Raw genomic sequence first — 27,359 nt, forward strand, 5'->3', positions numbered from 1 at the left:
CTAAGATAAAAAACCACTGACTTGATTTACAGTAAATTCTAAAAATGGGAAAATATAGTATTTGTACAGAAACATATTTTTATTCGGATTTCCCCCCTTTTTCTCCCCAATTGTACTTGGCCAATTACCCCACAGCCGTCCCGGTCTCTGCTCCACCCCCTCTGCCGATCCGGGGAGGGCTGCAGACTACCACATGCCTCCTCCCATACATGTGGAGTCACCAGCCGCTTCTTTTCAACTGACAGTGAGGAGTTTCACCAGGGGGACGTAGCGCATGGGAGGATCACGCTATTCCCCCCAGTTCCCCCTCCCCCCTGAACAGGTGCCCTGACCGACCAGAGGGGGTGCTAGTGCAGCGACCAGGACACATCCGGCTCCCCACCCACATACACGGCCAACTGTCTGTAGCCGGAGGTAACACGGGGATTCAAGCCGGCGATCCCCATGTTGGTAGGCAACGGGGAACGCCCAGAAACATGTTTGATGTTTTGGCTTCGTACATTGGTTTTTCAAAGTCTATAAAAAAATTTTTTTTCAAAATTCCCCAATAATTTTGCCTTAGAGGAAAAACTGGATGAAGTTTTAACATCTGCTATTCATATTCATATTATTCATACTCATATTCATGTTCATTATATCATATTACTCATTCATATTCATATTATTCATATTAATATTTATATTATTCATATTTATATTCATATTATTCATGTTCATATACATATTTATAGTGCATTACTACAAATAATAGCCCCAAACTAAGTACTGAACCCACATGAGGATCCAGCGTCATGCAGTGAGACTAGATGTGATGAGGGTAACCAGAGTCTTCTGACGACACACTTTCGGACTTCTACATGTCTGTAGACTTAAGCCTGGACCACAGAAGTAAAAATGCTGCTTTACGTGAACACAACGCTAATCTGTAAAGCGACATCGTGGAGCACACCAGATGTCCTGTAGTTGGATTACCATTACCTGATCAACGCTCTTAAACACATGGTCTTCTAAAGAATACTGATAATATGAAGCCAGAACCAGAAAGTGTGCTGCCGTCTCAGTTCTGGTGAGTTTCTACAAGTACCGTGTGAGAGGAAACGCGTCATCCTGACCGCTCGTACACTGACCTTTGTGCGTCTGAAGGACTTCACCGCTCCGTTCTGGACGCAGGTGGCTCCCTTGCCGACATACATGGGGTTGTTGAACAGAGCTTGGTCTCTCAGGGAGAACTGCTGCGACCACTCCCACACAGGAGGGAAGCGCAGCACCTCCTCCTCCCCCACAGCGATTCTCTTGCTCTTCGCAAATTCCTGTAAAGATCAACATGTTGTTTTTGCCCTGTTCAGCAGGGCGGCACTGTGTTTCTGCACCCGTGTGTTTCTGCACCTGTGAGCTTCTCCGAGTGAGTACTCGCTGGTACTCGCTGCTTTCCAGCCGCTAAAAGTGACTCGAGAGCGACATCTGCCTGGCAGAAGGCTGTGGTATAAATACTGCCGTCCACAATACAACACTGCTGAATTTACAAGGCTCAGCATTTTCGGTTTTTATTTTTCAAAGGCATCCAGCATGCCAAATTTCACCACAAGAGGACACTGTTACGTAATAACCTCACACGAACAGGAACAACTTTTGGATCCGTGGAAACATAAAATCCGGGTGAAAATCCGTTTAAACCGATCTGCTCCTTTTAAAACATCTGGGTATTTTTCAGTGAAAATTGGTAAAAAATGAAAACGCTGAGCCTTGTGAATTTAACACAGACTGGAGAGTCCGACATCCTCAGGCACGAACAGTCCTTATCTGCTCCTGCCGATGACTGTCCCCCTTCTGACCTACCATCACCGTTATGACAGCAGGGTTGTTCCTGCACCTACATCCATCATATGCACTGACCTCCCCCACCCTTTTTCTCCCCAATTGTACCCGTCCAATCACCCCACTCTTCCGAGCCGTCCCGGCCGCTGCTCCACCCCCTCTGCTGATCCGGGGAGGGCTGCAGACTAGAACATGCCTCCTCCCATACATTTTTTTTAATTTTTTTATTTTGAGATACTTTATTGATCCCCGTAGGGAAATTAGGCTCTGCATGTAAGCCATCCTAGCTGTGTAGCTAGCAGCAGTGGGCAGCCGCCGTGCAGCACCCGGGGACCAACTCCAGTTCTTCATGCCAGGCCTCGGTCAGGGGCACAGACAGGAGTATTAACTCTAACAGGCATGTCTTTATTTTATAGTGGGGGAAACCGGAGCACCCGGAGAAACCCCACCGCAGACATGAGGAAACATGCAAACTCCACACAGAGGACGACCTGGGATGACCCCCAAGGTTGGACTACCCCAGGGTTTGAACCCAGGACCTTCTTGCTGTGAGGCGACAGCGCTAACCACTGCACCACCCAATACATGTGGAGTCGCCAGCTGCTTCTTTTCACCTGACAGTGAGGAGTTTCACCAGGGGGACGTAGTGCGTGGGAGAATCACGCTATTCCCCCCAGTTCCCCTTCTCCCCTGAAGAGGCGCCATGACCAACCAGAGGAGGCGCTAGTGCAGTGACCAGGACACATACCCACATTCAGCTTCCCACCCGCAGACACGGCCAATTGTGTCTGTAGGGATGCCCGACCAAGTCGGAGGCAACATTGGGATTCGAACCAGTGATCCTCATGTTGGTAGGCAACGGAACAGACCGCTACGCTACCCGGACGCCAATTTTAGCCTTTCCGATGTCGGCCCTTCCCATCACTGTGAAGCAGAATTCACCAAGCGATGGATCTTCAACCACACACGGGGGAGTTGGATGAAACCGTCCTGAGCCAGGCTGGTTTTACCCAGCTGATGGCGTTGTGGCGGCAGTAATCCCACTCTAACAGCAGATTTAGTGCGACCGTCAATCAAACAACGTCTAGTCGACAGCTCAAACCAGTTTGGTGGTGTGAGTACCGTGTTAAGTCTCAGAGCTTTTTACGGCACAATTTTCCTTCAAGAAGGATAAACACATTTTCTAGTGGTCCTATCGGGGGCACGGTCTGCTCATTGTTGCTTTTGTTTATGTTTTCTGTCTCAGATTTCTCTGTTTTTTTCTTTATTTTCATTAAAATGTCTGATCAGTGGGGCATTTTCCCTCCAAACATTCGATTCCTGTTCACGCTCACAAGCAGAGGAAATGTTCTCTGGTGCTTGTCCTTCACAAACAAACACAACAGGCTGAACTGTGTGTGTGTGGTGTGTGTGTGTGTGTGTGTCTCACCAGTAAGTGCTCGGCATGCTGCTGGGGACAGTTAAAGAGAAAGGTACTGAAGACAGGGACCCACATGCTGTCACTCAGGACTACCAGGTAGGTTTCGGTGAACTCAAACGCCACCGGGTACTGACGCATCATCTGCCACACGCAGTCCAGGAAGAGCTGGAACAATGGACACTTGCAGAGAGACAGAAAAGACATGGGGGAGAGACAGAGAGAGAAAGAGAGAGAGAAAATGGTCTCTTAGCAACTGTCAACTCGGTAATACATCGAGCCCGTTTGTTTTCATTCACTCATCCTCTCAACCCACGTCATCAGTGCAGGGTCAAAGGTGGTTTGGGTCTATCAGCCAGGGAGACTCCCTACATTCTTTACAAGACTTTACAACTTACAAGAATTTGTTGCAGGACACACTCTCACTCTCTCACACACACACACACACACACACACACACCCACACACACACACACACACACACACACACACACACTATTCACACCTATCAGCAATTTAGATTCTATGATTCAACTAACTTTCATATTCTTGGACTGCGGGGAGGAATCGAACGAGGCAGGAAGGAGGAACACCCATTATAATTACCCTCTCCATCCATCAAAGTGTGTGTGACTGAGAGAGCGAGAGTGAGACAGACAGACAGAGAGAGTGAGAGAGCGAGACAGAGAGAGAGAGAGAGACAGTGAGAGAGAGAGAGCGAGACACAGAGAGAGAGAGAGAGACAGAGAGAGTGAGACAGAGAGACAGAGAGAGCGTGAGAGAGCAAGACAGAAAGAGAGAGTGAGACAGAGAGAGAGTGAGACAGAGAGAGAGAGAGAGTGAGAGAGCGAGACAGAGAGAGAGAGACAGTGAGAGAGAGAGAGCGAGACAGAGAGAGTGAGACAGAGAGACAGAGAGAGCGTGAGAGAGCAAGACAGAAAGAGAGAGTGAGACAGAGTGAGAATGAGACAGAGAGAGAGAGAGAGTGTGTGTGTGTGTGTGTGTGTGTGTGAGAGAGTGGGTCACCCAGGTGGCTCACCTGGTAGAGGGGTACCACACAAGGCTGAGTCCTTACCGCAGTGGCCTGGGTTCAAATCCAGCCTGGGCCCTTTGCTGCATGTCATCCCCTCTCTCCCCCCTGCCTCCCTTCCTTTCCTGTCTCTCTCTACTGTCACTGTCCAATAAAGGCAGAAACTGCCAAAAAATATTTAAAAAAATAAATATGTATGGACTGGCAGCCTGTCCAGGGTGTCTCCCAGTGACTGCTGGGATAGACCCCAGCATCCCCACGACCCTGATATGTGTGTGTGTGTGTGTCAGCAGAAAGAGAAAGGAAGCTGGTACATGCTGACATTAAATACTGCAGACGGTGGATGTTTGGTTTGTTAATACCGTTGGACTTAAACTCAGTTAGAGCCCCACATGGGCCAAAAGCTCAAGCCCCGGCCTGGCCCGTGGTGTTCAAGCCCCGGCCTGGCTCCACCCCAACAACGTCTGCAATCTTTCAGCACAAGCATGACATCAATATCACTTTAAGCTCTCTGACGCACACTCTCTCTGATACACGCAAACTCACACACACGGCATGGTCAACTGTCTCGTGTGATGCACACATACGTATAATACTGATAAATTATCATCCATTTTTCTTGACCCACGTAGGGAGTCTTCCCATCTGATAGACTCCAACCCACCTTTGAATGAAGTGGGTTAGAGGATGAGTGAATGAAAACAAATGATCGTCCCGGGTCGTCCTCCGAGTGGAGTTTGCATGTTCTCCCCGTGTCTGGGCGGGTTTCCTCCAGGGGCTTCGGTTTCCTCCCACAGTCTAAAGACATGTAGGTCAGGTGAATCGGCCGTACTATGTATGTGTGGGCCCCGTGATGGCCTGGCGGCCTGTCCAGGGTGTCTCCCCGCCTGCCGCCCAGTGACTGCTGGGATAGGCTCCAGCATCCCGTGACTCTGAGTAAGGGTGAGCGGTTTGGATAATGGATGAATGAAATGATCAATATAACCATATTTCATACACGGCTTGTGTGTGTTCTGTGTTCTGTGCATGTTTGGTGTGTGTTCTGTGCATGTTTGGTGTGTGTTCTGTGTGTGTTTGGTGTGTGTTCTGTGCATGTTTGGTGTGTTCTGTGTGTGTTCTGTGTGTTCTATGCATATTCTGTGTGTGTTCTATGTGTGTGTTTTGTGTCCTGTGCATGTTCTGTGCGTTCTGTGTGTTCTGAGCATGTTCTGTGTTCTATGCATGTTCTATGTGTGTTCTGTGCATGTTCTATGTGTGTTCTGTGCGTGTTCTGTGCGTGTTCTCGGCATTTTCTGTGTGTGTTCTGTGCATTGTCTGTGTGTGCTCTGTGTGTGTTCTGTCTGTTCTGTCTGTGTTCTGCAGGTATATGGGAAGTTAAATGAGCCTGAATCTGAACCGAGCCCAATCTTTAAAAAAAAAAAAAAAAAAGGCCCGAGCCCAGCCTGAATTGACTCAGCATGTGGTGACCTGTTGGGACCAGATGGGCTTGCAGACCTCTACTCAGACCTCTTACTCAGAGTCTGTGACAGAGGGAAGATGAGACTGGGCTGCTCTTCAAAAGAAACCCGAGTTGTGTAACTGTTAGACGCATCTGGTGTGTTACTGAAGGAATGAAGTGAATTTGAATATTGTCTCCGCTGTGTCCTTCCTCTTCCCCCAAGGTGCCCTAACCTCGACGCACCCGTAGCAGCTGGATAAAGGTCACGCAAACACAGGAACTCCACAAGGAGGAGCTGCGATGCAGGCCTGCATCGAGCTCGACAGCGCCGCCTGTTGTTCAGACAAGCGCTACTTTAAAATCAGACACACCTCCTCTTTGTCGTTCTTCTTCAGGTGGTTGCATCTGTCCAGGAAGCGATGGCCGGCCATCACCCACTCCTTCTGCACCAGGCTCTGAAAACCCACGAGGCTCCGGTAGTGAGGGTCTAACATCAGCTGGACCAGGGAGGACACCACACAGTTCAGGTCCCGGTCTTCCTCCTCTGCACAGACATACAACGCAGACCACATCACCATCAACGTACTGCAGCCCACGTGCAACATGTAGGCTGATATAACACCAGACCGACCGGGACTTCACTCCTACCTAGAACGACCATGGGCCGACACGGGTTTTAAACTCTATATTGTGTCAAGATAAATACCCAACTGAGATATTAATGGATCACATATGTTAGTGTGTCTGTTATGAAACTAACTGACACCAAAATGAACATTTTAACAACTTTAATGTTATTTTTAAACAATTTAAAATAGCTGCTGTCCAACGCCTGTAAATACTGCAAGGCCTCGGTGGTAGTCATGGTGCGTCTGTAGCGGCGTCTGTACCCAGACATGTTGGACATCGTCACACATCAAGTTTAGACTGTTTGTCTGCACTGGAGGGCGCTAGTGTGTTTCTAGGACAGAGCAACGAACTTCACTAAGGAAATGATACGACAACACGTCATAAATACTGACATGACGCACACCATCACGCAACAATTACAAGACGTTCTTTTGGCCGCTCATGGTCGTTTTAGGCAGATCTTATCACAACTTTTTTTGTGCGATCGATCTAAAACTAATTTTAATGCAAATATATGCAGTTTTAGGAGCATTCAGGGGGCGGCAGGTCTTGTATCTTTTTTTTCCACAAAGTTATTAAACTTTGAAAATCCAAAACCGTCAAAATGACCGCCATGGTCGTTCTGGTGTTAAAGGGAAAACTTGCCACTAATAATCTGCATATCCAGAGTGCTGTTGGTCCGTCTAGACTTTCTTAACCAGAACCACTTCAATTCAATTCATTCTGATAAAGAAGTCAGCATTCTCCTGCCAACACAGCTGTTCTACATGTACCAGAATGCATTGCAGGAGAGTTTCTCGCTGGTGGAGGAGAGAAAATGAACATCTCAAGACAATCAACCTTGTAGGTCTTCTGTCATCCACTGACGTCAGTGGATGACAGGAGGAGGTTAGCTACAGCGGGCTACAGACAATACTAATGAGTACTGTGTATATCGTGGAGATGCCACTGCTATGACTAATACATGATTAATACACAATTAATACATGACATACACAATTAATACATGGAAACATGGGTGACAACCGTCAACATTTCCTTCTAGCTGATGTTTCACGACATTCTGGTATGAAACCTCAGGACAAGTGAGACAAACTGAAGTGTACCTTGTAGGACGACGGAAGCATTCTTTCCATCCAGCAAGTACACAACCTCAGCAGACTGCTTCAGGAAAGCCCTTCGTTTAAGAACAGCATGCAATTAGGTTTCAATGGAGTGAATAAAATGTACTTTATCTACTTTTCTGGTAGGAGCGGATGGAGCACACACATCCCACCAACAATGGTAGGTACAGGACAGTCACACATACATTCATACTGAGAAATAAGTCACATGCCACATATCTCCCCACTGCAGGGTACTGTTGAGCCACATTTCAAACCAGTTTAGTCAAAACAAATTTTAAAAAAAAAAAATTTTTTTAAAAGAAAATTAAAAAAAAGAAATTCCCCCCTTTTTCTCCCCAATTGTATCCAGCCAATCACCCCATTCTTCCGGGCCGGCCCGGTCTCTGCTTCACCCCCTCTGCCGATCCGGGGAGGGCTGCAGACTACCACATGCCTCCTCTGATACATGTGGAGTCACCAGCAGCTTCTTTTCACCTGACAGTGAGGAGTTTCGCCAGGGGGACGTAGCACCTGAGAGGATCACGCCACCCCCCCCCCCCCAGTTCCCCCTCCCCCCCGGACAGGTGCCCCGACCGACCAGAGGAGGCGCTGGCACAGCGACCGGGACACATACCCACATCCGGCTTCCCACCCACAGACACGGCCAATTGTGTCTGTAGGGATGCCCAGCCAAGCTGGAGGTGACATGGGGATTCAAACTGGCGAGCCCCGTGTTGGTAGGCAACGGAATAGACCGCTACACTACCCGGACGCCCTTAAGCCAAATTTTTTTTAATAAACACCATATGAGACTTTAAGAACTTGTGTGCCAGCTCTGAGGTTTCTAAATACAACATACTCATGTGACATGTAAGCAGTATGAAAACAGTACCGCAAGGAGTTGCCTGTATTTCAAACCACTGCAAAACCAGACGTCCAGTTGTGTAGCTCTGGACAGTTGTGTAGCTGTAGACAGATGTTCTAACAGTACAGTGGTTTTCCCCTCATGTGCTCTTCCAACCTATTCTGATGCACCTGTGACTGTAGACCAGGAATAGGCAACATGGTCCAGAAAGGTCTGGTGTGGGTGCAGGTCTTTGTTCCAACCAAGCAGTTACACACCTGATTCTATAGATCAACCAATGGTCTTTCCTACGGACCTTAATTTGTAGACTCAGGGGTGTAACTCCTTGGTTGGAACAAAGACCTGCACCCACATCGGACCTTTCTGGACCATGCTGCCTATCCCTGCTTCATCAATATGGCTGTGAAACATTCCAGAGAGCAGAACAACAGAACCGACCAAACCTGGACTGCAGGACGGCAGCGCTCAGGGGTTCAGAGTCCACCAAGTACGTGAGTACACATAAATATGAACATACCTGACATACTCCAGCCATTGTGAGCTTTCAACAGAAGACAGCCACTTCTCCTCAGTCTCCTCGAAAGAATCTGAACAGGGAGTCAAAACTAGGCTTTAAGTAAAAGTACACAGGCTCAAACCCAATCAATGACCAATGAAAACGATCAGTAATGAACCACGCTGCAAACACATTGATACTGAGGTACATGTGAAGTCTTATCTAATAAGTGCTTGGTTCATTAGGCGCCTTATTTTTTATTTTGGATTTGTCCGCTTTTTTCTCCCCAGTCGACTCTGTGCATAACTGTAGTCTGGACTTCCGGTTTCTACTGCAGCGGTCACCCCCTCTGCCGATCCGGGGAGGGCTGCAGACTACCACATGCCTCCTCTGATACATGTGGAGTCGCCAGCCGCTTCTTTTCACCTGACAATGAGGCGTTTCGCCAGGGGGACGTAGCACGTGGGAGGATCACGCTATTCCCCCCAGTCGCCCCCCCCCCGAACAGGCGCCCCGACCGACCAGAGGAGGTGCTAGTGCAGCGACCAGGACACATACCCACATCCGGCTTCCCACCCGCAGACACGGCCAATTGTGTCTGTAGGGACGCCCCACCAAGCCGGAGGCAACACTGGGATTCGAACCGGCGATCCCCGTGTTGGTAGGCAACGGAATAGACCGCTACGCTACTTGGACGCCCCCATTAGTTGCCTTTTAAATGGCAGGTGCACTGCAGCTCACCTATGACGCAGACCTGCCGGATTTTCACGAAGGCACTCTGGATGTCCTGGATGTTCGGCAGGCTCTTGTCCAGGTCCAAGCTGTGAACGTCGCCACGCTGCGGGTGGCTCTTTGTTATTGCAGCGCAGATTCTAGCACAACACACAGAGGGGTGTTTGCAACTGGGTTAAATGTGTCAAGGTCTACTTATGGCAACTTATACAAACTCTGAACAGTCAGAAAATTAGATTCTACATGCTGAGATATATACAAGGCTCAGCGTTTTCGGTTTTTACCGATGTTCCCCGAAAAATACCCAGATTTTTAAACTGATTTTCACCCGGATTTTATGTTTCCACAGATCCAAAAGTTGTTCCTGTTCGTGTGAGGTTATGTAACAGTGTCCTCTTGTGGCGAAATTCGGCATGCTGGATGGCTTTGAAAAATAAAAACCAAAAACGCTGAGCTTTGGCTATATAATATACAGTTGTATAAATAAACTGTTGCTGCTGAAAGACTGCACTTCAATTGAGATCAGGAATCAGGAACACTTGGTCATGAAATATCGTTTTCCCCAGCAGTGCAACACAAAGACAAAAACACATATCCAAAAACTACAAGAACACACATACAGTTAGGTCCGTAAGTATTTGGACAGTTACACAATATTTGCAGTTTTTCCCCTGTACACCACCACAGTGGATTTGACATGAAGTATTTGGGATGTGATTGAAGAGTAGATTTTCAGCTTTAATTTAATGGGTTGGATAAAAATATGGCATTAACTGTTCAGGAACTACAGCCATGGATATACAGGGTCACCCCATTTTCAGAGGCTCAAAAGTAATTGGACAAACAAACATAACTATGATTATAACAATTATATTTAATGTTTGCAGGAAAATCCTTTGCAGTCAATGACTGTTTGAAGTCCGGAATCCATCGACATCTTCAAATTCTGAGTTTCCTCCTTTGAAATGCTCTGCCAAGACTTAACGGCAGCTGCCTTCAGTTGCTGGTTGTTTGTGGGTCTTTTGGCCATTAGTTTGATCTTCAGCAAGTGAAAAGCACGCTCAACTGGGTTGAGTTCAGGTGACTGACTTGGTCACTGATGAATATTCCCCTTTTCTGCCTTGAGAGACTCCTGGGTTGCTTTCTCAGCTTGTTTTGTGTCATTATCCATCTGCAGTATGAAGCGCCGTCCTCTCAGTTTTGTGACATTTGGCTAAATCTGAGCAAATGGTATATCCTTATAAACATCACAATCAATCCTGCTACTTCTGTCAGTAGTCACATCATCAGTAAACACCAATGACCAAGTTCCACTGGCAACCATACATGCCCATTTCATAACACTACCTCCACCATGTTTGACAGATGATATGGTATGCTGAGAATCATGAGCTTTTCCTTTTGTTCTCCACACTTTTCCTCTTCACATCCTACTGGTACAAGTTAATCATTGCTTCATCTGTCCAAAGAACCTTGTTCCAGAACTGGGTAGGTTTTTAGATGTTTTTAAACACAGTCTAATCTGGCCTTCCTGTTCTTAAGTGACACCAGTGGTTTTCACCTTGTCATAAACCCTCTGTATTTATTTTCATGCAGGCGTCTCTTGATTGTAGACTTGGACAATGATACCCCTCCCTCTCAAGAGTTTTTCTGACTTCACTAGATGTTGTGAATGTGTTTGTCTTCACTGGGGGAAGAATTCTGCCATTATCCACTGTAGATGTGTACTGTGGTCTTCCAAGCCTTTTGGTGTTGCTGAGCTTACCAGCGCATTCTTTCTTTTTAAGAATGTACCAGAATGTTGATGTGGCCCCTCCTGAAGTGTTTACTATCCATCTGATAGATTTCCTTTGCTTTTTCAGCTTAATGATGGCCTCCATCACTTGTATTGACACCTCTATGGACTTCATGTTGAGTTCCGATGAACAGCTACCAAATGCAAATGTCAATACTTGGAAAGAACTCCAGACCTTTTATCTGCTTAAGTTGTCATGGAATAATGATGGAAAAGGTCTTACTTGCCCATGAAACCACTCGTTAATCAAGTGTCCAATTACTTTTGATCCTCTGAAAATGGGGTGACCATATATAAAACTGGCTGTAATTCCTGAACGGTTAATGCAATATTTTTGTCCAACTCCTTAAATTAAAGCTGAAAGTCCACACTTCAATCACATATTGGTTACATCATTTCAAATCCACTGTGGTGGTGTACAGGGGCAAAATTACAAATATTGTGTCACTGTCCAAATACTTATGGACCTAACTCCATATCCACACTAAACAAAAAAAAAATAAATCACTGTCCAGGAGAACAAACGCCAGCCAGGATGACTGTTGAACTGCTGGTCTGCATGGGCTAGCAGTTAGCTTAGCCTGCCCCGCTTCAAAGTCCTGTCAGACCGCCGTCGGTGTTTCCTCTTCAGGCACAGCTCCCGTCAGGGCCGTGGTCCTTGGGCCCACAAGACGCAGCAGACCAAGCTCTCCCAGCCGATCCAACGCCAGCTCTCCCAGTCAGACATTTTCGACACACCTCCCCGCACTCCACACGACGACACTAAAAACACAGTCAAGGCTAGGCGATGCCGCCGCCAGACCGCCATCGGTGTTATCTGAACTGCCGGTCTGCATGAGCTAGCAGTTAGCTTAGCCTGCCCCGCTTCCGCATCCTGTCAGACCGCCCTCGGTGCCACCTCCACGGGCACAGCTCCAGGCAGGGGCCGTGGTCCCTGGGCCCACAGGATACAGCAGACCAGGCTCTCCCAGCCGATCCAGCGCCAGCTCTCCCAGCCATCAAACGAAGACAAACTTAGACGCAGACAAAGACACTGTATGGATTGTACTGGGTGAGGCCGCCGCAAACGTGAGTTCACGCCGCCATCTTCCCGCACCGTGGAAGGAGGAAGGATATACTGCTTACCTGCTTATCACACAGGGTTGGACATTAAGTCTGAAAAGCTTTGTTATGAATATCAACTACTCAAGGCCACTGCCAGACAGTTTTCATGCTCCTTTAAAAGCAAGATTATTCTTACCAGCTTAACCTTTACCAAGCTCAATCCTGACTTTGACAGCTCACTTAGAAACATTTTAAGAATTTCAAGGACCCCTTGCCCCGCCATGTGTGTGTGTGTATGTGTGTGTGCCGAGGACAATACCTTTGGTAGACTCTTCTCTGATGCATCTGGTTGCTGATGCTGGCCATGCGGATGAGGGCGCTCCCATTGTTGTGATTCCAGCACCAGATCTGGAGGGAAGCACACCAGTCATCTAATATTCACGTGTGTTAATGAAACACACTCACACAGTGGTAAAATAATGTATTTCTGTTCACGAGAAACTGGTTGTGTTTCATATAAAACCTGACATGACCTCGGTGGGAGAACAAAATAACACCACTGATCTGAGGAAGACAAAAGCAGTCAGGTTCTCACAGGGATGCGCTTCTCAGTGAAGAAACAGGAGAACTGCTTCAGGTCCTGGTCTGCCAGGGACACGGGGACCACAAAGTGCTCTGGGAGGCTAAACGGATGAAGAAGATTGAAATTCAAGAAAAGTTAATATTACACAGGGATATGACCAGGGGATCAGAAAAAGCCTTAAACATAAACCTGAAATCACAAATAGATCACAGCACCGACGAGTATTTTCAGGTTTATTTATATCCCCCCCTTTTTCTCCCCAATTGTACTTGGCCAATTACCCCACTCTTCCGAGCTGTCCCGGTCGCTGCTCCACCCCCACTGCCGATCCAGCGAGGGCTGCAGACTACCATATGCCTCCTCCTATACATGTGGAGTCACCAGCCGCTTCTTTTCACCTGACAGTGAGGAGTTTCACCAGGGGGACGTAGTGCATGGGAGGATCACGCTATTCCCCTCAGGTCCCCCTCCCCCCCGAACAGGCGCCCCGACCGACCAGAGGAGGCGCTAGTGCAGCGATCAGAACACATACCCACATCCGGCTTCCCACCCGAAGACACAGCCAATTGTGTCTGTAGGGACGCCTGACCAAGCCAGAGGTAACACGGGGATTCGAACCAGCGATCCCCATGTTGGTAGGCAACGGAATAGACCGCTACGCTAACCGGACGTCCTGAGTATTTTCAAGTTTTTGACAGTATTTCAAACTACAGCAGTAGTAAGGCTACAGTGGTATGTGGTCAGAAGAGGAGGTATTCATCTCACCGCACATTATAAATTTTCCTCCTACATTTCCAATACTGCCCCAACCCTCCTCCTCCCTCCTCCTGATGATCCTGCTTTTAGTGTCATCTCCAGCTTCCCTGCCGTCATATAACACTGTGTTACATCATCATGAGGCTTTACGTACACATTAAGACACATTCTGCCCCTTGCATGAAAATGAGTTGTTCTCCTGACCCAAAAACTCTTTTACAAGCTAACAAAGTTGAACACCCAGACAACGACTCCGTCTTCCCTCACACTCCTGATGAACAGCATGTGGCCCTTGATGCTCGCTACAGTGCATCATGTTGGACCCCAATTTGATCTCATTTGCAAGGGTGTGTGTTAAATTCTGCACAACAATATACTGCCGTGTTGAGTGTGTTAGGTGTAGCAGCAGGGGAGAGTTATATAACAGATCATAACAGACGATAACAGATCATAGCAGACTATAACAGATCATAATAGACTATAACAAATCATAATAGACTATAACAAATCATAATAGACTATAACAGACTATAACAGAATCTGAGACTGGCTTCCTGCAGAAAGTCTCCCATGAGGAGATCATTTTTAATGGCTAATTCAGTAAGAAGTAAAGTTGTTTCTGAAGAATAATACACTTTTAGGGGCGTCCGGGTAGTGTAGTGGTCTATTCCGTTGCCTACCATCACGGGGATCGCCGGTTCAAATCCCTATGTTACCTCCGGCTTGGTCAGGCATCCCTACAGACACAACTGGCTGTGTCTGCGGGTGGGAAGCCGGACGTGGGTATGTGTCCTGGTCACTGCACTAGCGCCTCCTCTGGTTGGTCGGGGCGCCTGTTCGTGGGGGGAGGGGGAACTGGGGGGAATAGCGTGATCCTCCCACGCACTACAATTCCCCTGGTGAAATTCCTCACTGTCAGGTGAAAAGAAGCAGCTGGTGACTCCACATGTATGGGAGGAGGCATGTGGTAGTCTGCAGCCCTTCCCGGATCAGAGAGGGGGTGGAGCCGAGACTGGGATGACTCAGAAGAGTGGGGTAATTGGCCGGACACCATTGGGGAGAAAAAGGGGGGGGATCCAAAAAAAAAAAGAAAAAAGAAAAAAGAATAATACATTTTTTTCGTCTATGGTTGTATGTCAGTTGGCCACTCTAAAGGATGAGCTGCACGTTTCTGTGAAACTTATAGTTAAGATAATTAATTCAGCTGGCCTGATCACTCTGAATGTAGCTCATTCTGAGTGAGTATTACTGCGTATCGCTCAGAGCGGGTGAATGTAGCTCATTCTGAATGAGTATTACTGCGTATCGCTCAGAGCGGGTGAATGTAGCTCATTCTGAATGAGTATTACTGTGTATCGCTCAGAGCGGGTGAATGTAGCTCATTCTGAGTGAGTATTACTGTGTATCGCTCAGAGCAGGTGAATGTAGCTCATTCTGAGTGAGTATTACTGTGTATCGCTCAAAGCGGGTTAATGTAGCTCATTCTGAATGAGTATTACTGTGTATCGCTCAGAGCAGGTGAATGTAGCTCATTCTGAATGAGTATTACTGTGTATCGCTCAGAGCGGGTTAATGTAGCTCATTCTGAGTGAGTATTACTGTGTATCGCTCAGAGCAGGCGAATGTAGCTCATTCTGAGTGAGTATTACTGTGTATCGCTCAGAGCGGGTGAATGTAGCTCATTCTGAGTGAGTATTACTGTGTATCGCTCAGAGCGGGTGAATGTAGCTCATTCTGAGTGAGTATTACTGTGTATCGCTCAGAGCAGGTGAATGTAGCTCATTCTGAGTGAGTATTACTGTGTATCGCTCAGAGCGGGTGAATGTAGCTCATTCTGAGTGAGTATTACTGTGTATCACTCAGAGCGGGTGAATGTAGCTCATTCTGAGTGAGTATTACTGTGTATCGCTCAGAGCAGGTGGATGTAGCTCATTCTGAATGAGTATTACTGTGTGTCGCTCAGAGCAGGCGAATGTAGCTCATTCTGAGTGAGTATTACTGTGTATCGCTCAGAGCGGGTGAATGTAGCTCATTCTGAGTGAGTATTACTGTGTATCGCTCAGAGCGGGTGAATGTAGCTCATTCTGAGTGAGTATTACTGTGTATCGCTCAGAGCGGGTGAATGTAGCTCATTCTGAGTGAGTATTACTGCGTATCGCTCAGAGCGGGTGAATGTAGCTCATTCTGAATGAGTATTACTGCGTATCGCTCAGAGCGGGTGAATGTAGCTCATTCTGAGTGAGTATTACTGTGTATCGCTCAGAGCGGGTGAATGTAGCTCATTCTGAGTGAGTATTACTGTGTATCGCTCAGAGCGGGTGAATGTAGCTCATTCTGAGTGAGTATTACTGTGTATCGCTCAGAGCGGGTGAATGTAGCTCATTCTGAGTGAGTATTACTGTGTATCGCTCAGAGCAGGTGAATGTAGCTCATTCTGAGTGAGTATTACTGTGTATCGCTCAGAGCAGGTGAATGTAGCTCATTCTGAGTATTACTGTGTATCGCTCAGAGCGGGTGAATGTAGCTCATTCTGAGTGAGTATTACTGTGTATCGCTCAGAGGAGGCGAATGCCACAGTTTCCAGCTGACATCACCGTCACAACCTAATCAATATACATGGTTCATCTCGGTGTCACTCATTCCCAAGTCTGTCTCAGTTGTGCGTTTGTTGTTTGGTTTCGGCAGGGGGGATGTTCCCACATAACAGGGCCGCTCCAGCACGACATCACGTGTGCTGTACAAGCCGCTATTGTGCAATTTTAGACTTTCTTACTGCACCAAGACCTTTATCAGCTTGTGCTTAATGAGTAACGCTAAAGCGAGGAAAACTGCTGACGCGGCAAAAGCCACTCGCCTGAATAAACCCCGCGAGGACCAAGCTCTGAGATCAGCAACAGACACGTTTCCTCTGATCACCACCCGCGTTTTGTTTTCTTAAGATCACCTTTTGAGCATTTTTTTCACCTTTATTAGACAGTGACGGTGAAGAGGCGGACAGGAAATGGGAGGGGTATGACATGCAACAGAGGTCACCGGCTGGAACTGAACCAACGGTATTTGAGACCATGCGGTATGTGCTGCAAGCGTTCGGCTACGGAGGCGCGCCACCCGGATTGGTTTTGTTTGTTCCAGAACTAAAGGCCGTCCGTACCTGGGTGAGATGGCGTATCCCTCGTTAACCGAGCACACGCGCCACTCGGCAGCGCCCGTCCTCTTGATCTCTCGGTCCAGCTCGGCCGGCCGGTCAAACAGCGGCGTCTGAGAGCCTCCTCCAAGGATGCTGCCGTTGACTCTGTCCCCTGGGGGAAGAAACACACACACGCCTCCGTATTTCAACACTCTTTAATGCCCCCTTCAACTGACAGCAAGTGTGCAAGAACACAGCGCGTCAACGGTTTAGAAGAACTCAAAAAAGGTGGGCGAAACCCCCCCCTTTTTCTCCCCAACTGTATCCGCCCAATTACCCCACTCTTCTGAGCCGTCCCGGTCGCTGCTCCACCCCCTCTGCCGATCCGGGGAGGGCTGCAGACTACCACATGCCTCCTCCCATACATGAGGAGTCGCCGGCCGCTTCTTTTCACCTGACAGTGAGGAGTTTCGCCAGGGGGACGTAGCGCGTGGGAGGATCACGCTATTCCCCCCAGTCCCCCCCCCCCAAACAGAGGTCCCGACCGACCAGAGGAGGCGCCAGTGCAGCGACCAGGACACACCCACATCCGGCTTCCCACCCGCAGACACGCTCAATCTGTAGGGACGCCCAACCAAGCCGGAGCTAACACGGGGATTCAAACCGCCGATCCCCGTGTTGGTAGGCAACGGAATAGACCCCCATGCTGCCCGGACGCCCGTGCGCGAAATATTTAACGTGTACCTGAGGATGCGTGGTATCGCCGACCGAGATACTCGAAGCCAAACAGCAGCTGGGGATCCGCAGGGTGAGAGTAATGGCCGATGGCAAGACAAACCTGCAAGAAAACAGAGGAAGCGAACAAAGTGAAGAGGAAGTGACTACGCACAAGAATACTACTCCATTAGAGTACAACTCCATTAGAGTACAGCCTCATTAGAGTACAGCTTCATTAGAGTGCAAATTCATTATAATACTTTTATTAGCGTATAACTGCATTAGCGTTATACGCGGGGGGGGGGGGCATATTTGGCCTATATTAGATAGCGACAGAGAAGAGTCAGAAAGGAATGTGGGAGGGAGAGAGGGGTATGACATGCAACAAAGGTTGCCGGCTGGAATCGAACCGGTGACCGTTGCAACCATGTGGCCGGTGCTGTAACCTTTCGGCTACGGAGGCACACCAACCTCATCATTTTTTATTTTTTTTACCCCCTTTTTCTCCAAATTGTGTCCGGCCAATTGCCTCAGTCTTCCAATCCGTCCCGGTCTCTGCTCCGCCCCCTCTGCTGATCCGGGGAGGGCTGCAGACTACCACATGCCTCCTCCCATACATGTGGAGTCGCCAGCCGCTTCTTTTCACCTGGCAGTGAGGAGTTTCACCAGGGAGACGTAGCGCGTGGGAGGATCATGCTATCCCCCCCCCCCAACAAGCGCCCGACCGACCAGAGGAGGCGCTAGTGCAGTGACCAGGGGCCTCACTTATCAATCGCTACTATGGGCAAATTTGTTCTTACTTTTTTAGCCCTCAAGATTGTCTGACAGTCAGTAGCAAAGCATGATGGTTATTTGTAATTCCGTCCTCCTAACATCTGTTGTCTACCTCTTGCAACGAGAATCACCCAGGCCTGCAAAGACATCAGTGTTAGCCAGCTGATGTTTAAATTCAGGGGTTACTGAGGTTCTACACTGGTCTCTGAGACAAACCTCAGGGCTAAAAAATCCCATGGGTGTGTAAGAGCACATCTGCCCCTAGTAACGATGATGCATGAGGCCCCAGGACACATACCCACATCCAGCTAGCTTCCCACCTGCAGACACGGCCCATTGCGTCTGTAGGGACGCCCGACCAAGCCAGAGGGGATTCGAACCGGCGATCCTCATGTGTTGGTAGGCAACAGAATAGACCGCTACGCTACCTGGACACCCCACCTCATCCATCTCCCACCCATACTCTAACCTGAACCCTAACCTTAGCCTTAATCTAATCTTCACCTCAGGTGACATGGCATAGAAATAGAGTCCTGAATTAGAGTACATTACAGTACAACTCCATCAGAGTAGAACTTTATTACAGTACAACTCCATCAGAGTACAACTTCATCAGAGTACAACTTCATTAAAGTACAACTCCATCAGAGTACAACTCCATCAGAGTACAACTCCATCAGAGTATGACTTCATCAGAAAACAAATTCATTACAGTACAACTTCATCAGAGTACAATGAGGAAGAGTCAACTGATGGAATGCTTGACCTTCAGTCATGATTTCTTTTTTCCAGTAATTCAAAGTAGAAGACTGGTCTATAGCTGCTATTTGTACCAGTAGAAGACTGGTCTATAGCTGGTATTTGTACCAGTAGGAGACTGGTCTATAGCTGGTATTTGTACCAGTAGGAGACCGGTCTATAGCTGGTATTTGTACCAGTAGGAGACCGGTCTATAGCTGATATTTGTACCAGTAGGAGACTGGTTCATAGCTGCTATTTGTACCAGTAGGAGACTGGTCTATAGCTGCTATTTGTACCAGTAGGAGACTGGTCTATAGCTGGTATTTGTACCAGTAGGAGACTGGTCTATAGCTGCTATTTGTACCAGTAGGAGACTGGTTCATAGCTGCTATTTGTACCAGTAGGAGACTGGTCTATAGCTGGTATTTGTACCAGGAGACTGGTCTATAGCTGGTATTTGTACCAGGAGACTGGTCCATAGCTGGTATTTATACCAGTAGGAGACTGGTCTATAGCTGCTATTTGTACCAGCAGGAGACTGGTCTATAGCTGGTATTTGTTCCAGTAGGAGACCGGTCTATAGCTGCTATTTGTACCAGTAGGAGACCGGTCTATAGCTGGTATTTATACCAGTAGGATACTGGTCTATAGCTGCTATTTATACCAGTAGGAGACCGGTCTATAGCTGCTATTTATACCAGTAGGAGACCGGTCTATAGCTGCTATTTGTACCAGTAGGAGACCGGTCTATAGCTGGTATTTATACCAGTAGGATACTGGTCTATAGCTGCTATTTATACCAGTAGGAGACCGGTCTATAGCTGCTATTTATACCAGTAGGAGACCGGTCTATAGCTGCTATTTGTACCAGCAGGCCAGAAAGAGTCCTTTTTTGTTAAAAGCAGAAATGACATCATGGTGGTACGGTTAAAAAAACACCAAAGGAAAAAAAAACCCGATTTCGAGCCTTTACAAACTGGTGAACCCGTAGGACTAAAAAGAAAAAAACGTTTATTTAAGCGTTTCATTTCAGCCCTTGAAAAGCAGCAAAGGGCGAGAACTGGAAAAGCAAATCCAAGAGAGCCAGTCGCCTTTGGGCCGGAAGATTGAATCTTTCTGTGGCAACACGGCGCAGCCGGTCGCACAATGCCCTCCATTCACCAGCCGAGCCGTGAATAACACCAGAGGAAACAAAAAGTGTGACAAAAAGCGCAAGTGTGAGACACCGCTGCACCCCGACTCTCATTTCCTCTGGCAGAATAAGCCGTTCCAGTTGTCAAGCAGGCAAGGGGCGAGCTTCAACACTGTAATTACATGGACGGCGTCCCCATGTAGATGCAGCGGGAGCACAGGGAGGGCAGTCAAAACCTCCGCTGTACTATTCTGTCCCATCCATCCAGCCATCCAGCCACTCATCCATCCACCCGCTCATCCATCCATCCATCATCTGAACCGCTTATCCTGCTCTCGGGGATGCTGGAGCCTATCCCAGCAGTCATTGGGCGGCAGGCGAGGAGACACCCTGGACAGGCTGCCAGACCATCACAGGGCCCACACACACACACACACACACACACACACACACACACACACACACACACACACACACACACACACACCTAGGGACAATTTAGTACGGGCGATTCACCTGGCCTCCATGTCTTTGGACTGTGGGAGGAAACCGAAGCCCCCGGAGGAAACCCACGCAGACACGAGGAGAACATGCAAACTCCACACAAGAGGACGACCCCCGAAGCTGGACGGTCCCGGGGCTCGAACCCAGGACCTTCTTGCTGTGAGGCGACCGCGCTGACACTATTTCGTCCCTCCCCACGCAAACCAGTCCTCAGTGTGTCGCCGGATCGTCGCTGTACGCGGGGAACAAAAGTGGACCAGGGAGAAGACGGAAGTAAAAACGCTAAAAACGCTTCTCCCCTCGACCTCTTAAAAGAACCGCGGCGGCGCCAGTTCGGTCGGATGTCGTTTTAAAGGCAGCACAACCCTGTAATGCGGGCATTAGCTAAATAAAGGCCGACTACAGGTGCCGTGTGTATTTAAGAGCAACCGGTACTCCAAAACCTACACGCAAATTGCTGCCATATGGCACGGGAGGAGGAGCAGCCTTCCGACGGTATAAATACACCAGGGGCAAGACGTGGAGGGGAAATGCACCCCCTTCTAATCGGGACGCTTCTAGTGTGAAAGGAATCTCCACATACTACACTGTTGGTCCTTAAGGAATCTGCAACAGAGTCGTCTTCACTGAGGCGGCAGAGCGAGACTCTGGCGTCACACACAATCTCCCAGGATCAGCCTGTTGTACGACACACAGGTCTGCACATGTTCTGCTACAATACATGTGACGAGTCTTCTCCCTTTAAATTTAAGTAATTTAGGGGCGTCGGGTGGCGTGGCGGTCTATTCCGTTCCCTGCCAACACGGGGATCGTCGGTTCGAATCCCCGCGTTGCCTCCGGCTGGGTCGGGCGTCCCTAAGCCGGATGTGGGGTGTGTGTCCTGGTCGCTGCACTAGCGCCTCCTCTGGTCGGTCGGGGCGCCTGTTCGGGGGGGAGGGGGAACTGGGGGGGAATAGCGTGATCCTCCCACGCGCTACGTCCCCCTGGCGAAACTCCTCACTGTCAGGCGAAAAGAAGCGGCTGGTGACTCCACATGTATGGGAGGAGGCATATGGTAGTCTGCAGCCCTCCCCGGATCGGCAGAAGGGGTGGAGCAGAGACCGGGACGGCTCAGCAGAGGGGGTGGAGCAGAGACCGGGACGGCTCGGAAGAGTGGGGTAACTGGCCGGATACATCCATCCATCCATCCATCCATCCATTATCCGAACTGCTCATCCTGCTCTCAGGGTCACAGGGCTGCTGGAGCCTATCCCAGCAGTCACCGGGCAGACACCCTGGACAGGCCGCCAGGCCATCACACACACACACACTTAGGGACAATGTAGTACGGCCAATTCACCTGACCTACATGTGTTTGGACTGTGGGAGGAAACCGGAGCCCCCGGAGGAAACCCACACAGACACGGGGAGAACATGCAAACTCCACACAGAGGACGACCCGGGATGACCCCCAAGGTTGGACTACCCCGGGGCTCGAACCCAGGACCTTCTTGCTGTGAGGCGACAGCGCTAACCACTGCGCCACCGTGCTGCTGGCTGGATACAATTGGGGAGAAAAGGGGGGGGGGACCCCCTCCCCCAAATTAATTAAGTAATTTGTGTTGGTCTCCTCCAGTGAATGCCGACTCTTGGAGACGGTGGTTAGTAACAAATCAGGGCAGTAGGAATAAAGCAGTGTTATTCCATGTCTCCATCACAGTTACAGTAAAAATGATGGGTAAACAACACCGAAAAGACGACAGGATAAAACAAACGGAGGGACTGCAAGGAAACAACAACACTGGCTTCAGTTGAAATGACAATGGAAATTCTTTGTAAAAACCGCACAACTATACGTCCTTCCTCTGGAGATCCAGACTGACAGGTGAGACGAAGCGTCACCGGCAGTTCACATCCACTCGGTCCATTTCAGCCCATTACACCCCGCACTCGGCCTTCCTGCCGGTCCCATTCTCTGTAGTGGAAACCGAGCTAGAGGCAGCCAAGACATGCCCGGTGAACCCACCATGACTTAATCTGTCACGTCTCAGTTTCCTCACCGTGGGCTGACTTTATTCCAGAAGGTGTGCTTTATTATTCAGTAGTACGGGACACGCCGTATAAACACAACGTGAGGCCGCTGCGGACGCCTGTACAGTTTTTATGTGGGAAGAACTCGTAAAGGGACCGCTCGTCCCAAAATCAGAAAGATGTGTTTTTCCTCCTGTCTGCAGTGCTACTTATCCCTCCAGATCGTTTTGGGGCCAGTTGCCGAGTTTCGGGGAGATATCGGTCGTCGAGGTGTCTGGCTTCTCTCCGGTACAATATGGGACCGGATGGCACTCGGCTTGTGTTGCTCAAAACGCTAAAAAAGTACATTTGAAAAACTCAAGAGGAATGGGTCTTTCCGGGAATCATGACCCGGTTACTCGAGATAACCCACACACCACCTTGTTGTGAGCAGGTTCATGTAGGAACTATTTTCTTACACCAAACTCCACCTCCGTGAACCTGCTCACAGCAAGGTCTGTGGGTTATCTCGAGCAACGGGGTCATGATTCCCGGTTCACGGAAAGACACATCGCCAGGGTTCCTAAAACATTTTCTATTCCAAAATTCCATACTTTTCCAGACTCAAACTTCCGGACTCCTCGGTAGCTTTCCCAGACTCGGCCAGGCCAGGCTGTATGTTTGGGATTGTCGAGCCGGCCCTCGGGAAACCTGCGTTCAGCCATCATGGCCGTTCAGTCCACACGCCTACGCAGAAAGCTGGACGATGTCCCGCTGTCAATCACCTCTGTCCAGACAGGAAGTAGACTAACCCGTGCCAACTGTACTCGTATTATTTCCCCTTAACTTACTGAATAAATAATATTACATTATTGTTCCCCCATATCTTCTAGTCTCTTTTATGAATAAGAACTGAAAATAAGCTAAAAAAAGTAAAATAATTTAATTTTCACGGCGTCTGTGCAGTATTCTTTTTTTTTTATTTCCCCCCTTTTTCTCCCCAATTGTACTTGGCCGATTACCCCACTCTTCTAAGCCGTCCCGGTCTCTGCTCCACCCCCTCTAACGATCCGGGGGGGGGGGCTGCAGACTACCACATGCCTCCTCCCATACATGTGGGGTCACCAGCCGCTTCTTTTCACCTGACAGTGAGGAGTTTCACCAGGGGGACGTAGCGCGTGGGAGGATCACGCTATCCCCCCCCCCCCCCGAACAGGCACCCCAACCGACCAGAGGAGGCGCTAGTGCAGCAACCAGGACACATACCCACATCCGGCTTCCCACCTACAGACACGGCAACAGTGTCTGTAGGGACGCCTGACAAAGCTGGAGGTAACACAGGGATTCGAACCGGTGATCCCCGTGTTGGTAGGCAACAGAATAGACTGCTACACCACCCAGATGGCCGTTATGTGCAGCCTTCTTTATTCACCGTGTCCATGGAAATGACGATGAATGCAGCCGTATGGTTTCCTTACGCAGAAAAGATATAGACCGTTGACCTTTCTGATAACTACATCACTGCATAACTCATAAATGCTCAGACAAGCTGGATATCTGGATATGTGTGGTGTATATATGTGGTTATTTGTACAGTATATTGATATCTGGTTATGTGTGATGTATATATGTGGTTATTTGTACAGTATATTGATATCTGGTTATGTGTGATGTATATATGTGGTTATTTGTACAGTATATTGATATCTGGTTATGTATATATGTGGTTATTTGTACAGTATATTGAGATCTGGTTATGTATATATGTGGTTATTTGTACAGTATATTGATATCTGGTTATGTGTGATGTATATATATGGTTATTTGTACAGTATATGATATCTGGTTATGTGTGATGTATATATGTGGTTATTTGCACAGTATATTGATATCTGGTTATGTGTGATGTATATATGTGGTTATTTGCACAGTATATTGATATCTGGTTATGTGTGATGTATATATGTGGTTATTTGTACAGTATATTGATATCTGGTTATGTGTGATGTATATATGTGGTTATTTGTACAGTATATTGATATATATGATGTGTATATATATATATGATGTGTATATATATGTGTTTGTGTGTGTGTGTGTGGTTATTTGTACAGTATATTGATATCTGGTTATGTGTGATGTATATACACTACCGTTCAAAAGTTTGGGATCACCCAAACAATTTTGTGTTTTCCATGAAAAGTCACACTTATTCACCACCATATGTTGTGAAATGAATAGAAAATAGAGTCAAGACATTGACAAGGTTAGAAATAATGATTTTTATTTGAAATAAGATTTTTTTTACATCAAACTTTGCTTTCGTCAAAGAATCCTCCATTTGCAGCAACTACAGCATTGCAGACCTTTGGCATTCTAGCTGTTAATTTGTTGAGGTAATCTGGAGAAATTGCACCCCACGCTTCCAGAAGCAGCTCCCACAAGTTGGATTGGTTGGATGGGCACTTCTTTGAGCAGATTGAGTTTCTGGAGCATCACATTTGTGGGGTCAATTAAATGCTCAAAATGGCCAGAAAAAGAGAACTTTCATCTGAAACTCGACAGTCTATTCTTGTTCTTAGAAATGAAGGCTATTCCATGCGAGAAATTGCTAAGAAATTGAAGATTTCCTACACCGGTGTGTACTACTCCCTTCAGAGGACAGCACAAACAGGCTCTAACCAGAGTAGAAAAAGAAGTGGGAGGCCGCGTTGCACAACTGAGCAAGAAGATAAGTACATTAGAGTCTCTAGTTTGAGAAACAGACGCCTCACAGGTCCCCAACTGGCATCTTCATTAAATAGTACCTGTTAGAGCCTGTTTGTGCTGTCCTCTGAAGGGAGTAGTACACACCGGTGTAGGAAATCTTCAATTTCTTAGCAATTTCTCGCATGGAATAGCCTTCATTTCTAAGAACAAGAATAGACTGTCGAGTTTCAGATGAAAGTTCTCTTTTTCTGGCCATTTTGAGCGTTTAATTGACCCCACAAATGTGATGCTCCAGAAACTCAATCTGCTCAAAGAAGTGCCCATCCAACCAATCCAACTTGTGGGAGCTGCTTCTGGAAGCGTGGGGTGCAATTTCTCCAGATTACCTCAACAAATTAACAGCTAGAATGCCAAAGGTCTGCAATGCTGTAATTGCTGCAAATGGAGGATTCTTTAACGAAAGCAAAGTTTGATGTAAAAAAAATCTTATTTCAAATAAAAATCATTATTTCTAACCTTGTCAATGTCTTGACTCTATTTTCTATTCATTTCACAACATATGGTGGTGAATAAGTGTGACTTTTCATGGAAAACACGAAATTGTTTGGGTGATCCCAAACTTTTGAACGGTAGTGTATATGTTGTTATTTGCACAGTATATTGATATCTGGTTATGTGTGATGTATATATGTGGTTATTTGTACAGTATATTGATATCTGGTTATGTGTGATGTATATATGTGGTTATTTGTACAGTGTATATGCAATGCAAAGATATTGCCACATTTTCTTTCAAGCTAATTTGGTGGCTAATGTCAGTTTTTGGTACGTCTTCTGGCAGAGCTGTACTGCTATGGCGCGCCTCCATAGGTGGCGGATAGTGGGACGCTCCCTCAAATATGGGGGACGGCTGCGAAATAAGCAGGTTTACCTGACGAATAAGCAGTCGCGGACCAACAGCGGCGGTTGCTGCCAGGGCGCAGTGGGCCATTGGGTGGCACTGGTGGACCTATTAAAAGCTGCAGAGGCCCCATACCGGCACTGTGACAAAGCATTTGAAGGTCGCCTCTGTACAGACCTGCGCTACACTGGGCAGCAGCAGAGTAGTACCTGTAGCTGGCGGACGAGCCGAACCGCCTGGCCAACGGTAGCTTCAGGACAACAGGAGGCATGCTGGGGACTCTAGTATCTGGTCTCCTGTACTGTGGGCAGAAGGCAGTGGTAAACCACCGTCTACTTTTACCGAAAACCCCAAAAATGCTTAACAACCTGTTGAGCATGTCTTTCGGCGGCCAACATCGTAACTGATGATGCCGAAGAAAGACGGAAAGATAAGGTTCTTGGGGCAGAGCTGTTCTGCAGGCTGTGACGTACAGGCGTAGAGGCAGCTCCGCGCAGGAGTGTGCGTTCAGTCACACGCCATACTTCCTGCCTCGTTTTCGACGACATCAAGCTCGCTCTGGCCCGCGCTCTCTCACACAGTGGCACACATTTTGGCTGCCTGCTCCAAACGCCATGAAAAACACCCTGCCTGTACGGTCCATTTATTTTTAGAAATTCTGAATTCTATATGGCGGCATGGTGGTGCAGTGGTTAGCGTGGTCACCTCACAGCAAGAAGGTTCTGGGTTCGAGCCCCGGGGTAGTCCTTGGGGGCAATAGTCTGGGAACACTAATATTTTTCCATACTCTTTTCTTTTTTTCCGTACTTATCCAGACCTGGAAATTACTAAAATCCAATTCCATGCTTTTCCATGCTGCGCAGGAACGCTGCACTGCTGCGGAGTTTTTCAAATGTATTTTTCGGGCATTTTGAGCAACACAAGCCGAGTGCCATGTAGTTCCACCGTATTCGAGAGAAGGCAGATATTTCTACGGCCGATATCCCCAAAACTCGGCAACTCGCACCAAAATAAAGAGGAACTCACATTCGGTACTCACACCAGGGATGAGGAAAAAC

At 47.9% G+C, this 27,359-nt stretch overlaps 1 protein-coding gene across 1 annotated transcript in view; it reads right to left on the minus strand.

Annotated features, from left to right (window-relative positions):
• The window catches only part of mtmr10 (myotubularin related protein 10), a 51,341-nt gene that overhangs the window by 4,918 nt on the left and 19,064 nt on the right, over window positions 1–27,359 (minus strand). Inside the window, exons 6-15 of the mRNA XM_056278094.1 lie at window positions 17,579–17,672; window positions 16,859–17,006; window positions 12,964–13,051; window positions 12,688–12,776; window positions 9,539–9,669; window positions 8,819–8,888; window positions 7,437–7,507; window positions 6,072–6,244; window positions 3,245–3,415; window positions 1,128–1,310 (exon numbers count right to left, since the gene is read on the minus strand). Coding sequence (XP_056134069.1) covers window positions 1,128–1,310; window positions 3,245–3,415; window positions 6,072–6,244; window positions 7,437–7,507; window positions 8,819–8,888; window positions 9,539–9,669; window positions 12,688–12,776; window positions 12,964–13,051; window positions 16,859–17,006; window positions 17,579–17,672 — 1,218 coding nt within the window. The remainder of the gene's footprint in view (window positions 1–1,127; window positions 1,311–3,244; window positions 3,416–6,071; window positions 6,245–7,436; window positions 7,508–8,818; window positions 8,889–9,538; window positions 9,670–12,687; window positions 12,777–12,963; window positions 13,052–16,858; window positions 17,007–17,578; window positions 17,673–27,359) is intronic.

Source organism: Lampris incognitus, chromosome 4 (genome assembly GCF_029633865.1).
Source record: "Lampris incognitus isolate fLamInc1 chromosome 4, fLamInc1.hap2, whole genome shotgun sequence".
Lineage (NCBI taxonomy): Eukaryota > Metazoa > Chordata > Actinopteri > Lampriformes > Lampridae > Lampris > Lampris incognitus.